General features: G+C 39.1%; 1 protein-coding gene across 3 annotated transcripts; it reads right to left on the reverse strand.

The window, feature by feature from the left end:
- Positions 1–1477: 1477 nt before the first annotated feature.
- LOC137186563 (P2Y purinoceptor 14-like) lies at positions 1478–11229 on the reverse strand. 3 transcript variants are annotated; one of them, XM_067595591.1, is made up of 2 exons: positions 11173–11229; positions 1478–4095 (listed from the first exon to the last, which is right to left on the reverse strand). In XM_067595591.1, the coding sequence occupies exon 2, from the start codon at positions 4091–4093 to the stop codon at positions 3047–3049; it is 1047 nt and encodes a 348-aa protein (XP_067451692.1). In that variant the 5' UTR covers positions 4094–4095; positions 11173–11229; the 3' UTR covers positions 1478–3046. The 3 variants fall into 3 exon arrangements, with proteins under 3 accessions (XP_067451692.1, XP_067451690.1, XP_067451691.1); XM_067595589.1 differs by lacking the exon at positions 11173–11229 and adding an exon at positions 9717–9881; XM_067595590.1 differs by lacking the exon at positions 11173–11229 and adding an exon at positions 9514–9605.
- Between the last annotated feature and the right edge of the window lie 3038 nt (positions 11230–14267).

The following is a 14267-nucleotide window of genomic DNA, read 5'->3' on the forward strand; positions in this document are numbered from 1 at the left end:
TCAGGTCTGGTACAAATTTGATGAAATGTGAAAATTAACCCCCAAAGTGCCAAAATGTGCTCTCTAGCGCCACCTATGTAACTAAAATGGCTGCCACAGCCCGTAGGAATGTCATAGAGAGATCAAACCAAAACCAACTTATTTGTCTCATCAAGACCTACAAATTATATACTGACACCCCTGACCTAAATCCAACAGGAAGTCTGCAATTAGCCTGTCAATATAAGACTTTGCCTCAATTTTGGCCCCCGAACAAACCCTCCGAGGGCGTTAATGGTATCGACTTCAAACTTTGATACATGACTTATGACACTGTGCTGAAAAAAAGTTGGTAAAAACTGTAATAACTCGAACGGTTTGGATTTTATAAGCCCTGAAAGTTGCAGTGCCACATCATCCCTACAATGTAAACCAATGGGGAGGCATGAACTTTGTGTCAAACATAGGCTTCCCCCACCCCTCCGATTTCATCAGGTGGGGGACAATGATATAGTTTGTTGTTAGATTCCATGTTGGTTTTCCTCCTGTCCTCTCCAATTTTTTGAGTCACCAGCCACCACTGGTGTGGGAGTTGAATGCAGCTCATTTTTGTTTGGTGTTATTATCATTTATTTTACAATAATTATAGGTCTTATATGTATAATTCAGTAGTGGGGATGACCTATGAGGGGAAGGGAAAAAATGGAGTGAGGGTGACAGTTTAGTGATAAAGTGCTGCAGAAAAATACCATCAAAACTAAAATTTGTAGCTCTGTACTGCATTTTTTCCTTTATTAGGGCCCAAGCACCTAGCGGTTCACTCACACTCTCCATTCAAATATATGAGTATTTTTCTGTGTCCAGCTGCAGTTACTTGTTGTCTCTACACACCTGACAGTGCACATGTCAGTCAAACTTTGATCAGGTCATGTGGGTTAAAAGTCTTTACTTTTCTAAAAATAGACTTGATGAAAGTTAGGAAATTAATTTGTTTTACACACAAACTCATCAAGAGTTTTCAATTTACTAATTGAAATTCAAGTGAATGGACCCAAAACTTGCATAATTTTGATGACACAGGTGTGAGCAAGGCAGACATGTCTCACCCTGCAGAAAATTCTCATCCTCACACCGTTGAGATTTGATGTTTCGCCATGACAGAGGAAGTTGCTATAACTTTATTGTAAAAGGCAAAATAGTGGAAAAAGGAAGTTATGTTTATGTGATATTGATGTTCCCTCTTGCACTGTCTGAAAACAGACCGGGTCTGACGACATCTACATGCCCGTAACAGAAGCCCTTCGATTGCACTGCAACCCGACATGCACGGAGACGCAAGGGCCCTTTAATCGCTGTCTGCAGCTTTAATTATTATTATTATTATTATTATTATTATTATTATTATTATTATTATTGTTATTATTATTATTATTATATATTGTGTGTATATTCAAAATATAAAAGCACAGTGCACCGGTTGAATATGAGAATGACCGCACAAATGCTAATATTTCATTTTATTTGACCTGCACAGAAGCAAAAAGTTGAACAGTTATTTACAGGCTGTTTCATTTAATGAGACTAATCAGTCGTTTAAACCTTCCTGTGAGCCTCTAATATCATATATTCTCCATTTAATACATCAGTTCTGCTGCATGTACAAATAGCAACCAAACATGCATCTGTAGTGGAGATCAGAACAATGTGCTATTAACTTTAAGCAAATATTACTCAAAAAATCTGTGATACTTTCAATGTGGAGAGACTGAAGACTGGAGAGATTATAGAACAATATTTCTTTTCTGGGTGTCCACACTGAGAAAGGATTACTGTATTTTATAATAAACTGAATTAAACTTCACTGGAGTCATGTTTTAAAGAGCTTCAGTGTGGCCAGATTAGGCCACTTTCTGTTTAATTGTGTGGGTAAAAATTCTTTTCGGCAGATCGGGATCATTTGGGAAACTTTTTGTGCCATCTAGTCGGCTATTTTCCAACCTCTGATCAGAGTAGACTGAGACTGACACGGCACTAGCTTTTGACACAGAGTCCCTCTTCAAGACCGGAGTTTACATTGGACTTCACTGCTGCAAATGTATTATGAATCTGTGATTAATCAGATTATGTAGACCCAGATGATGTGGAGCAAAGCTGCAGATTTGGTATATGAAGGTTATTCGGAGCTCCAGATTCTGTGATGCAGATAGAAAAGTGTGTCGTGTGACTTCAGAGCCACAAAAACCAAATCCGCTGACTTGAATCAGTGATGTCTGTAACATGATGTTGGAGAACTGAACACTGCAGCATAATCACGTCTCGCAGGTTTGAGGCCCCGTCATCAAAGTCCAGTTTCACTTCCATAACAGCTCACAGAGAGCACGTGATCTCTTTTCTTTTCCTCTCCCTTTCTTTCTTCCCTTTCCTTCCCTTCTTTACCCTCCTTCCCTCTGATTTCATTTTTCTTTTCTTTCCTTTCTTTTTCTCTTCCTTTGCCTTCATTTATTTTCTTTCCTATCCATTTCCTTTCTTGTTTTCCTTTTCTTTTGTTTCTTCCTTCTTTTCTGTTCTTTCCCTTCCTTCCCCTTTCTTTCCTGTCTGTTGGTTCTTCAACAATATGACATAAAACTGAAACTATGTGAATGCTACTTTAATATTTACTCTTTATTTACTACTATACAATCATATACACTTATTTCAGTCTAGAAAATATCACATCATGACACAATAATAACGAAAGAATTGTCAAAAGCACTTAAAACATTTATCTCTAAACTAAACACATCCTGACCTTCACACACGATGCTGCAGAATCAACTGTGAAGAAGACTGACCTCCTCTCCTCTGTGGAAGAGCATCGCATTCACTAAAGAAAAATATGGAGGCTTTATTTTGTGATTATGACTCTTAATCACATAATTCATAATTTAATGTTTTTAAAGTATGCTGTATTATGATTTTGTCATTTAGACAGATAGACCACAGATATTCAGATATTAGATACAGTAATGTTGATGCAATAGGTCCGTTTATTTTTTCTCTGATGAATGCAATGCGCTCTCGTCTCCTCCTAAATGTTGCTGAGACTCTGAGCGGTGGTCAGGGAACTCCTCCTCCCTCTTCCGGACAGTTTCCTCAGCAGTGACTCTCTGAAGGTTCGGCACATCAGGAAGTAGATGATGGGGTCGAGGCAGACGTTGAGCGCCGACAGGAAGAGCGTCCCCTCCTTCAGCTGGAACAGCAGGAAGCGACTGGCCGGGCTGAAGCCCGACGCCGGCATCTGGCTGAGAGTGTACGGCACACGGCAGACGTGGTACGGCACGAAGCAGATGAAAAACACGGCCAGGATGCTGAAGATGCTGCGGTTAGACTTGCGGCAGACATCGCTGCTGTCACGCCGAACACGGCGGTATGACTGGTAGACTTGGCGGGCGATGGAGGCGTAGCAGAAGACGAGAACCAGTAGCGTCACCCAGAAAAGGGCCACGCTGAAGAGGGTGGACACCCGGTGCCACTGCACACCCAGCGGCGTCTTCAGCTGCATGCAGTGACGCGAGTTCTCCTCATTGGCTGCGCGGCTGGTCAGCACGGCGTTGGGCAGGACACAGAGGAGGAGGAGGCTCCAGGTGAGGAGCGCCAGCCCCCGGGCGAAGCCAACGCTTTGCAGGAGGTGCAGCGAGGACACGCCACCCACCCGGGACGTACAAGAGGAGGAGGACGACGTGTGTCGGACGATCTTCACGTAGCGCTCCAGGCTGATGAGCCCCATGAAGAGGATCCCAACATACATGGAGGAGTAGAAGAGCACGGCGGTGTAGCGACAGATGATCACATGCAGGCGCCAGCCGCCCAGACCCAGCTGAGCCGCCACCCTGAAGGGGAAGGAGGACAACATGAGGAGGTCAGCCACCACCATGTTCTTCAGGTAGACCACCATCCCCGAGTCACTGGGCACTCTGAAGAAGATCCAGGCGGCCACACCATTGAGGGAAACACCCACGATGCAGATCACAAAGTAGAGCAATGGGAGGACCTGCTGGGTGAAGAGGCTGCTGAAGTCTGATTGGTTGGTTGAAGATTGGTTGGTTGGGCTGTGGGTGGAGTTGAGGTGATCCATCCCTGAAAACACACACAGTTTGTACATAAAGATGAGTGTTATAAAAATTATGATTGCACTGTGTTTGAGTGTTACTGTCTTATCTAGATCATGATGAATTGTTCCTGTTTTTTACTGCAACTCTGCAACATCAGCAGACTTATCAGCTAAGGTTAAAGGAAGTTCAGCATTATATTTGTAAAGAGGAAGATGTAGAAATTAAAATTAGTTGGAGACAGGATGAGACATGTCATCTGGGCATCAGTTGGGCAAGATGGCTCCTGGACAGGAGAACTGAAAACAGACATGATGTTATGATGTTTTTAACAATAAGGTACAGTACAGCTCACAAAAAGTCAATGTCACACATTTACCCTTGTAACATCAGTTACAGAAGACCGTGCTCTTTGAACTTAGTGTGCATCCACCTGTATCCATGAAGTGCTGCACAACCCTGAAGCTGAGTTTTTAAGACCTGGATGACATCCGCAGCAGCATGAAAGTTTTCACGCAGAAAAAGTGAGTTATCTCTTAGAGAAATGCGTGAGGGTGAATGATTATCAGAGCAGCTGTACAGGTGACATCCTGAGGAAAGTCAGGTCAACTTCATATTCGACCTGCAGATGTAGTCGTGTTGACATCGCCTCCTACAGGTAAAGAAAGTAACTGCTGCTCTGATTTAACACGTGCGCCACCTGCAGGCATCAAGAGATTCAGTTTTTTTTATCTTACAGCTGCCGTGTTCTCCGTCTTTGTTTCTGAGGAATGAAGATGAATTGTAATAACTCTAATGATGTTATATCAAATGATGGCATTTAATTTGTCAACTACTTTGTTTAATCCATCAACAGTTGGTTTTCTTGGCTGCAGACCCTTGTTGTCACAACGACCTCCTTTACATTCACAAAAGCAGTTTCCGTTTGTGCTGCTCTGCTAAAATAAAATCCCCGTTCACTCCCTGCAGAAGCCTTTTATGTTCATGAACTGAAGACACAGCAGACTGTTTACATTGGGACACATGCACAAATAAGAAGCGTCTTGAACTCCTGTTTGTCCTGCTGTTCACACACACTTCCCTCCTAACACTGATTCATCGCTGTCCAACACACACTCCTCCTCCATCCACTGTTGTAAAAACAGGACATTTACAGTCAGCGCTGATAGAGGGGGACGACACCATGCAGCTGTTTGTTTTCCTGTCCTGAACAATTTATTTTTAGCCCTCAAACAGACCCGACCCAGTCTGGATCCTGACTTCTGCTGTTGCTAGTCCTGATCCTGTCAAATTTACTCCTCATCAAAAAGTGATTATTTCCCAGATCACCCCAAAAAGCTAATAAGTTAAACTCCTGCATCAGGCCACGTTTTGGCCTTTTTCATGGCTCAAAAAACTGACATCCATTAGAAAAGTTTGGTCTCATCTTGAACTAGAGCATCTGAAGATTAATCTCAAACTAAATATGTCATGATCCACTAATGTAATCCCCATTTTTATTATCTTCTCACCCTCTTGACTGCACACACCTGGCCATGATCTGCACTCTTCTAGTTTTACATGAAACAGCTGTGACATGCTCGGTAAAAATGTAAAAACTAGCTCTATTCCTCTCCTGCAGCTCAGTGTTTCCGCACATCATGACTCTGTAATGAAGCAGCTGTAGCATCTAAAACCACCATCAGATTACAACTTGTTCCCACGAGACACAAACAACCACCAGCAATCACTAACACATCTGACATATTATCACTCTGAGAACTTTTCAGGAAACAGTTGTTTACTTCCACATCCAGAGCAACATTATCGTTCATTTAGAGTCGTGTTTCTGTCCACCTGGTGAATATAAGTCCAATATTCACTCTCTGTTAGCTCTGTTTTTGCTCTTTACCAACTCCTGAGGGAAATATCTGGCTCTTTAGCTGCTAAATGCTCCACTATGTTCACCAGCTAGTCTACAGCTAACTGTGTCTGTTTGGTGCTGAGCAGGTAGTGTACAGTGGCTTTTTACAGCTTTTTCTCTGAAAACAGCTGCCTGCTGCGGCCCAAAACAACACTATGAGAGCTGGGGCTACTTCTAAGATTAAGATGAAAGATGATGATTAAAGATGAAACCAATAGTTTCAAACCTTTTAGTTATGTGAGCTTTTGTATACAAAAAAGAAACATTTCCTCTTCCAAACTTTCTCAAAGTTGGGTCATGTTTCAGGTCAGGATTGGACAGATGCTGATATACAGCGGAAAAGCAAAAACTTCTGCTTTCAGCTTCTCCAGATGACCTGACACAGGAAGTGATGCAACAATCCTCTCTGTTAATTCAGAGAAGTTGGTATTAATTTTCATCATATTTGCAAGAGTTTATTAGTTCACAGAGTCTCACTATGTCACAACTGATGAAGTGGAATTCACTGGAAGACAGAAACATAGAGCTCTACTGAGTTATCTATTATTGCGGTTAAACAAACACAAACCATCAGAAAAACAGGAGCGTCATTGTTTCAAAGAGTAGATTTAATCAGGGGTACCACAAGGGTCAAACCTAGGACCATTACTTTTTCATTTACTCATGTTCCTGCTCGGCAAACATAAAATCCTGTCATTTGTATGTGGATGACACACAGATATACAGTTCTCTCCAACCATAATCACAGAAAGAACGTCGATATGGTGCAAAACCCGAGCCATGGTGACAAAAACACCATGATTGCCACTTTGCAAAATGCGGATATGTTTCTGAATCCTACAGTCCTCTCACATCTGCATGCATGAGCAGCACATACAGGCTTCTATTCGATTTAGTTAAACATGTCAAAGTCAATACAAGAGGATCTTATCTCTTGTTATATCAGCATATAGTAACTAATAAATAAGGTAAATTATGGTTACGATTTGGCTACAAAAACACTTAATTAACTATGGTTAAGGTATAGTTGAGTTCATTCATTCCTCGTGTTCATACTGACCATTAGATCCCTTCATGAAGCTAATATGAAGCTTCAGCGTCCAAATGAGTCAAATCAAGTAGATATCTTTCAACGTTACAGTCTTTTTAGTGCCAAAGTTCCTCTTTTTGTTACTATACTTCCACCTGCAGCTCAACAGGGAAACACTGTCTGAGGAAACACAAAGAGGGAATCTGATGCTATAAAGACTGTAAATGTGTCAGATATCCACTTGATATGATTAACTCAGACTGCTGAAGCTGAATAGAAGCTTCACAGAGACTTTTAAATGACTGTGTGGACACACTGTGGATTTTGGCCTCCATCACTTCCATTGAAAGCACATTTGAAGGATCTTTTAATATCCAGTATGAACAGGAGGAATGATTACAGCGAGGAAAACCTCTTTCACTGTTACCATGGACACCTGACTGCTGGTTTAAGACACACTGGAATCATTGTGAACTCGTGCTTTAAGGCTGACACCTGCTTCTTCAGGATGGCAGGCTCATTCAGAGACGTTTGCACGATTGTTTCTTTTATACTTGTATGAACAACTTGTATAAAGTTTTGTTGTTGTTGTTTTCCAAGACTTGGATCAATCAGATTGCTTGACTGCGTTGCTGATATTTGGTAGGTGTGCACATCCCCTCCGGTTGCCCATAACACCGCGTAGCTTCGCAGAGATGATTACATGACTTCACAGAAGCATAGTTCCAGCTTTAAGCATCTAAAGTACTTGGTTAAGTTGTGCTTACAGTTAATAATAAGATAGACAAGAACTCTGAGACTGTCCTCCCGAGAAAAACAACACAACAGGTCGTCACGTCAGTCGTCCAAAAACAACCTAAAGTCACGTTTGAGTGACAGGTGCCATCTAGCGGCCATAGAGAGCACTGGGACCATTGTTGGGGACAAATAAAATAAAAGATTCTTATAAAAGTCATAATTGTTTGAGGAAATATGATGTCATTAAGAGACTGAAGTTGCAATTTAATGAGAAAAACTCATAATATTACAAGAATAAAGCCATGATCTTACAAGGAAAACACAATTCTTGTTTTGTATTATGAGAATAAAGTTGTCATTTTACAAGGAAAACTTGTAATATTTTGAGAGTAAAGTCATAATATTACAAGAAAAGGGCGTGACATGATAGGAAACAGGATCAGATCTGTGTGCGAGTCATAGGAAAATCACCCTGCAGTCTTGGCATAAAGTCATTTGCAAGTCAAAATAGTAACTATGTATATATATATTTATGTGTCAATATATAATACATACAACAAAACAGAAAACTGAAAGAGTCACTTATCTGCTGTTTCATCCTGAGATATTTCCATATTCTAATCCCTTCAAAACCCAGAGATCAGTGTGTGTTCTGCATCTATAAATCTGAGTCTACTAAATCATTGATTTTTTATTGTATTATTACTTTATTGATAGTAGTTATAAGAGCCGCTGGTCTGAATGTTACAGAATTCTCTGCACTGCAGGAAAATGGTAAAATACTCATATTGGTTTAAACAGTCAACAGTCATTTTAGAATAATGACTCTACATTAATATCTGAATCAGCCTTTAAGACCCACAAGTGTAATTTGTGTGTAGTTGAATGTAAACTGGTCTTCAGGTCACTGCCGCGGGGCCCCGGGACCCTCAGGGGCCATTAATTGATAATCATTAATCAGTCTGTTGATAACTACCACTTTTATTTCTTGCATTAAACTCGCGTTTGCATTATTTGTTTCCTGGGCCAGTGGTATCAGTAGTCTGATTGTGCTTCAGTTATATTCTGTTTCCTCATAATTTCATGACTTTTGTCTTGTAATGTCATGTTGAACTTCACTGCAGCGAACAAGGTCACTCTGATCTGAACTCTGATGGATTCTCACGCTCTGATATTTGTTCCTCTTCCAAAAATAAAAAAGTGACAAACAAAATAAATTTAAGAAATGTTCCAACTTCATTAGATTGTCTCGTCTTTTTCATACTTTTCAACTTATTATCTGTTCATTAACATATATTTTAACTGCTTGTACTGATGATTTTCATGACATATTCTTAGTTTTATATTAATTATTTGCATTAATTATTAAATCTGCTTCCCTGCTTTACGTATCACCTGCTTTCATCTTACACAGAGTCAGTGGTTGAAGAAGAACCGACGTCCTGCATTCTGCATCGTACTTGAGTAAAAGTACTGAAGTATTGGCAGCTACATGAGCTTAAAGTATCAAAAGTAAAAGTACTCACATTGCAAAATGGCCCCATTTAGAGTTTTATATTTATTTACTTTTTTATTGGGATATTAATACTGATTTATTGACGCATACATGTTAGCAGCATTTCAATACAGTCAAGCTAATCCAGCCTATAACAATGCATATTTATGTATAAAATATTGATGTAGAAAGTAGCTTAAAACTTTAACTGAAATAAATGTAGTGATGTAAAAAGTACAAAGTAGCAAAAAGAGGAAATACTCAAGTAAAGTATAAGTACCTGAAAATTGTAGTTATGTTCATTCATTGATGCATGAATTGATAATTAAACATCTGGCTGAAGGACAAAAGCTGGAAATTCAACATATGACCCGATCCTATAAAATAACACATAATTATTATTATCACCCTCATTTAACGCTGCATTACAGTATTTACTTACAAAATCTATCGATGTGTTTATCTATAAATGAGTCTACTCACCATATAAACAGTCTGATGTCCAGTTAGGTTTCCATACAGATGTTACCTTTACTTGTAATATGATTAACTACGAAATGTATAACATGAGAGTCATATGAAGTGTTTGTCTGAGGGTTTGAGCAGTTAGTGAAGAGGTTGCACTTCCACTTCTCTTCAACGTCTCTCTCGGTCTGACTGACCCTCCCTCTCTAATCTTGCATGCAGCTTCTCTCTCTCTAACAGGAGAGTTTTACAGCCAGCGGCCCTGTGAGGTTATAATGAGGCACTGCAGCATGTTAACATGCTCACAGTGACAACATCAGTGGAGGAAATTAAGTCCACTCCGCTACATTTCAGAGGGAAATATTGTACTTTCTACTCCACTACATTTATTTGACAGCTTTAGTTACTTTTCAGATGAAGATTTGACACAATGGATAATATAACAAGCTTTTAAAATACAACACATTGTTAAAGATGAAACCAGTGGTTTCCAACCTTTTTGGCTTTTGACGTCTTACAAAAAGCAGTGTGTAGTCGGGGTCACATTTCACATGTCTATGAGTTGTTAACAGCTCCACCAAATAGTGATTTTTCCCTCTAAACTTCTCACATGCTTTCATTTCAATAAATGTTCAAATGATCCAATATTTCAGCAAAAATCAAAGATTAGAGAAAAAGTCCAAAAACTGAAAACAGATTTGTGTATCAGAACTTTGTTTTTTCTTCTTTCCTCTCCCATTAATCATCTCACCACCCCTCAGATTTATCTGCTGACCCTTTGGAGGGGCCCGACCCCTAGGTTGGGAACCACTGGACTAAACTAGCTAACTGTATATAAAGTAGTGTAAACTAGCTCCACCTCCAGCAGCTACAACAGTAACATGCTGCTCTAACACTGATGCTTCACTATTAATAATCTAATGATGTCATATATAATAATATATCAGTCAGAGGGACCAAACCACTACTTTTACTGCAATACTTTAACTACATCAAGCTCATAATACTTATGTACTTTTACTGTAGTAGGATTTTTAAATTGTTGTATTGGTACTTTTACTTCAATAAAGTGTCTGAGTACTTCTTCCTCCACTGAGCAACATGCTGATGTTTCGTATCTATGATGTTTAACAAACGCTGCACCAGACAAGACAAGAATGTTGATATCGGATGATTCTGCAAAACCTGTAGAAACTACAGTGTAAATGCAGATTTTACACATGAAAGTCAGACAAATACATGTCGATCCATAACTCTCAGTAAAGGAAACACCACTGTCACGGCCGGATCAACCTCCTACTGGCAAAGTTTGTTGTTGGGCCCTATTGACCCCCACTGTAGGCTACTGCACGTGGCATACTCCTCACTTTAAACGATTAGAAGATTAGTCGATCGACAAATAAATAATCGGCAACAGATTTCAGTTTCCTTATTCAATCCAGCTGCTCGGAAGTTTAATGTTAAACTCTCTCACCTGTATGTCTTCCAGTCCACCTGTCGCTCCGTCTCTCAGCAGATAACAGGATGTGTTTCAGACTGATGGTGCACACGTTCTCACTTCATCTTTTTTTATCTCCGCGTCTTAACACTTTAAGGTTCTTAGGCCTCTCTTCCTCTTTCTGCCATCTTCCACTGAGTTTGTGTTTATTTGATTAAAGACAAACATATGCATCATGTGAGTAAAATATAATCTGAAATAATAATCAATAATTAATTACTTTATTCATTTATTTGTGTCAAAGGGGTCATTTCTTTCAGGTTTGTGTTTGTCGTCACAGAGACGGTCGAAGCCATGAAAGACTTTTTGTATCTGTTTGGTTTTGCAGACGGAAATCTAACAACAGAAGCAGAAGATAAAATCTTCACACTGTTTGTTAAACAGAACAAATTCTTTTTAAACAACATTAACTCAACTTTAAGATCTGTCATCCATGTTGGCTTCAAGAACAGAGCTTTTGATCATTTTGCATGATATTCATCAGCTGATGGAGTTTATTGGAGTTGTTATGGAAACACAGATGTGCTGATTTATTGTTTATGAAGCTCGTTAAAGACTTTTTGTCCATGTTGGGTTTAAATCTGCTGATGGTGTGATTGTATGTTTTGTTTGGGCTTTGTTGTTGTTGTTGTTGTTGTTGTTGTTGTTTATTTAAGATTTTATTACTTTACTTTTTATTTACTTTATTACTAGTTTTTGTTAGAATACTTGCTGCAGAGTTTTGGACGAGTTGCAGTCTATCAATAGTTTTTTTTTGGCAAACCAGTATACAGTGCGTTGCAATAATCTAACCGTGAGAGTACAAAGGCATGAGTCAGTTTTTTTGCATCCTCCAGGGAGAGGTTTGGTCTGACTCGATGTTTCTTAGGTGATAAAAGGCTGTTTTAGTAACATTGCTGATATGATTGTCAAAATAGCATCACCTGTTAGATGATTAATGAAAAAAAAATCAATTAAACTATTAAAAGTGACAGATTTTTAAGATTAAACCCAGCTCCACCTCAACCAACCACAACCACTATGATGACAAAGTCAGAAGGGTTCATCCTCTGAGGAGCATGAATGTCTTTACATATTTCAATGGAAGTGATGGAGGCCAAAATCCACAGTGTGTCCACACAGTCATTTAAATATGAGTCTTCAGCAGTCTGAGTTAGTCATATCAAGTGGATATCTGACACATTTACAGTCTTTTTAGCATCAAATTCCCTCTTTGTGTTTCCTCGGACAGTGTTTCCCTGTTGAGCTGCAGGTGGAAGTATAGTAACAAAAAGAGGAACTTTGACACTAAAAAGACTGTAACGTTGAAAGATATCTACTTGATTTGACTCATTTGGACGCTGAAGCTTCAGATAAACTTTCATCACTTCCATTGTAAGGTCATTATGAAGGGATCTTCTAATGGTCAGTATGAACAGGAGGAATGATTACAGCAAGAAAAACATGTTTAATGTTCATTTGGGCTCCTGACTGTTGTTTTAAGACACACTTGAAAAACTGTGAACCCGTCCTTTAATGCAGCAGAGGTCGGATATGTTGATGCACATGTCGCTGTGGGTGTCTTCCACCCACGCTGCTTCGCTCTGGAGGAGAATGGGAGGAAGAGGAATCCAGCGGGGAAGAGGAAGATATCAGACACGAGAGGAGGAAGTGGAGCATCTCTGTTCATCTCCGCTGAAACAACACAGACATCTGCACAGTCAGTGAACGCATCCCTGCTGCAACGACCATGCTGCGTTCACTGCTGGTGATCAACATCATCTAAATATAACACTGTGAAACCATTTAACATGAATCTAATTTACACTGTAAAAAAAAAAAATTGTAAAAAAATGGTTAAAAAACACATACCGTCAAATAACAGTAAAAAACCTATGTAGTGTTATTGTTGTTGCTGTTGTTGTTCTGCTTCTCTGACCCACTGTGTACAGAATTGTAAATAACTTTGTAGATATATTTAACAGCCCAGTTTCTGTAGCAGTGGATGGCATTTTTTTTAATATCTTTCCTCCTGTTTCTGTTAAGTTATGTCAGTTAGGAGTTATGTCAGTGATTTGTATTTTTGTTTCTTTATGTTTAAATAGGTCATTTTAGGTTGATTAGCTTTAGGTCCCTTTTGTTTGTTGTTTTGCTGTTAACTCACCCTGAAACCACAAATATGAAATAAACATTTAAAGGTTTCAAAATCCCTTGTTGCTGCTTTTTTTTTGGCAGCTGGGGAGGAGTAGTGTCATTTTCATGTTGCACCAGGGTTTCTCTTAACAATATATTTTGAAATTCTTTTGCTTCTCCCAGTTTAAAGGCCCCTAATGATAGACCCACAGAGATGTTTTTGCCTATTTTCCTTGATTAGACCTCTACTTAGCAGTGTGTGGGCCTGTACAGACTGTCTTTGATTGACATCTCCCCTAAAGAAGTAAAACACATTTCCAATCCACTGGAGATAGAAATATGAACATATATTCAGACTATACAATATATATCTAAAAAAACACAGCAGTAGAGTCGACAAGAGTCATTAAGTTTCATTCAGTGTATTCTGCTCATTCGTCATTCACCACAGTTGGATCACTCATTCAGTATACAGCAGGTTTAAATGTTTAGTGTGTTCATAATGGAAAAGTGACAAAATTGACTTTTGATTTATTTTTGTGTGTGCTATTGATGGATAATATTCTCCCACAATGCAATGCAGCTCTAAAACAAAAAAAAGCCAATATTAATATTGTTAAAGGCTCTCAAATGAGAGGATTTGCTGCTTTTCTTTGTCATTTATCATTATTAACTTAATGTCTTTTTGTTTTGGACTGTTGATCAAATAAAACCAGACATTTTAAGATGTCATCTTGGACATCCTGGCATTTTTTTTGATTGATGATTAATCTGTTAATTGAAAAAATGATTGGTTCATTCATACAGTCTCTCTAATAAGGCGATAATACTCAGTGTTGTGTTTTCAGTTTGTTATGATGCCCCCTAGTGGCCAAAAATAAACAAATACAACTACAACATAAAAATATTCCTTTACCAGTTCAGGACCTGCATTCAGTATTTTACCAGGGTAAAAGTAC

Source organism: Thunnus thynnus, chromosome 7 (assembly GCF_963924715.1).
Source record: "Thunnus thynnus chromosome 7, fThuThy2.1, whole genome shotgun sequence".
NCBI lineage: Eukaryota > Metazoa > Chordata > Actinopteri > Scombriformes > Scombridae > Thunnus > Thunnus thynnus.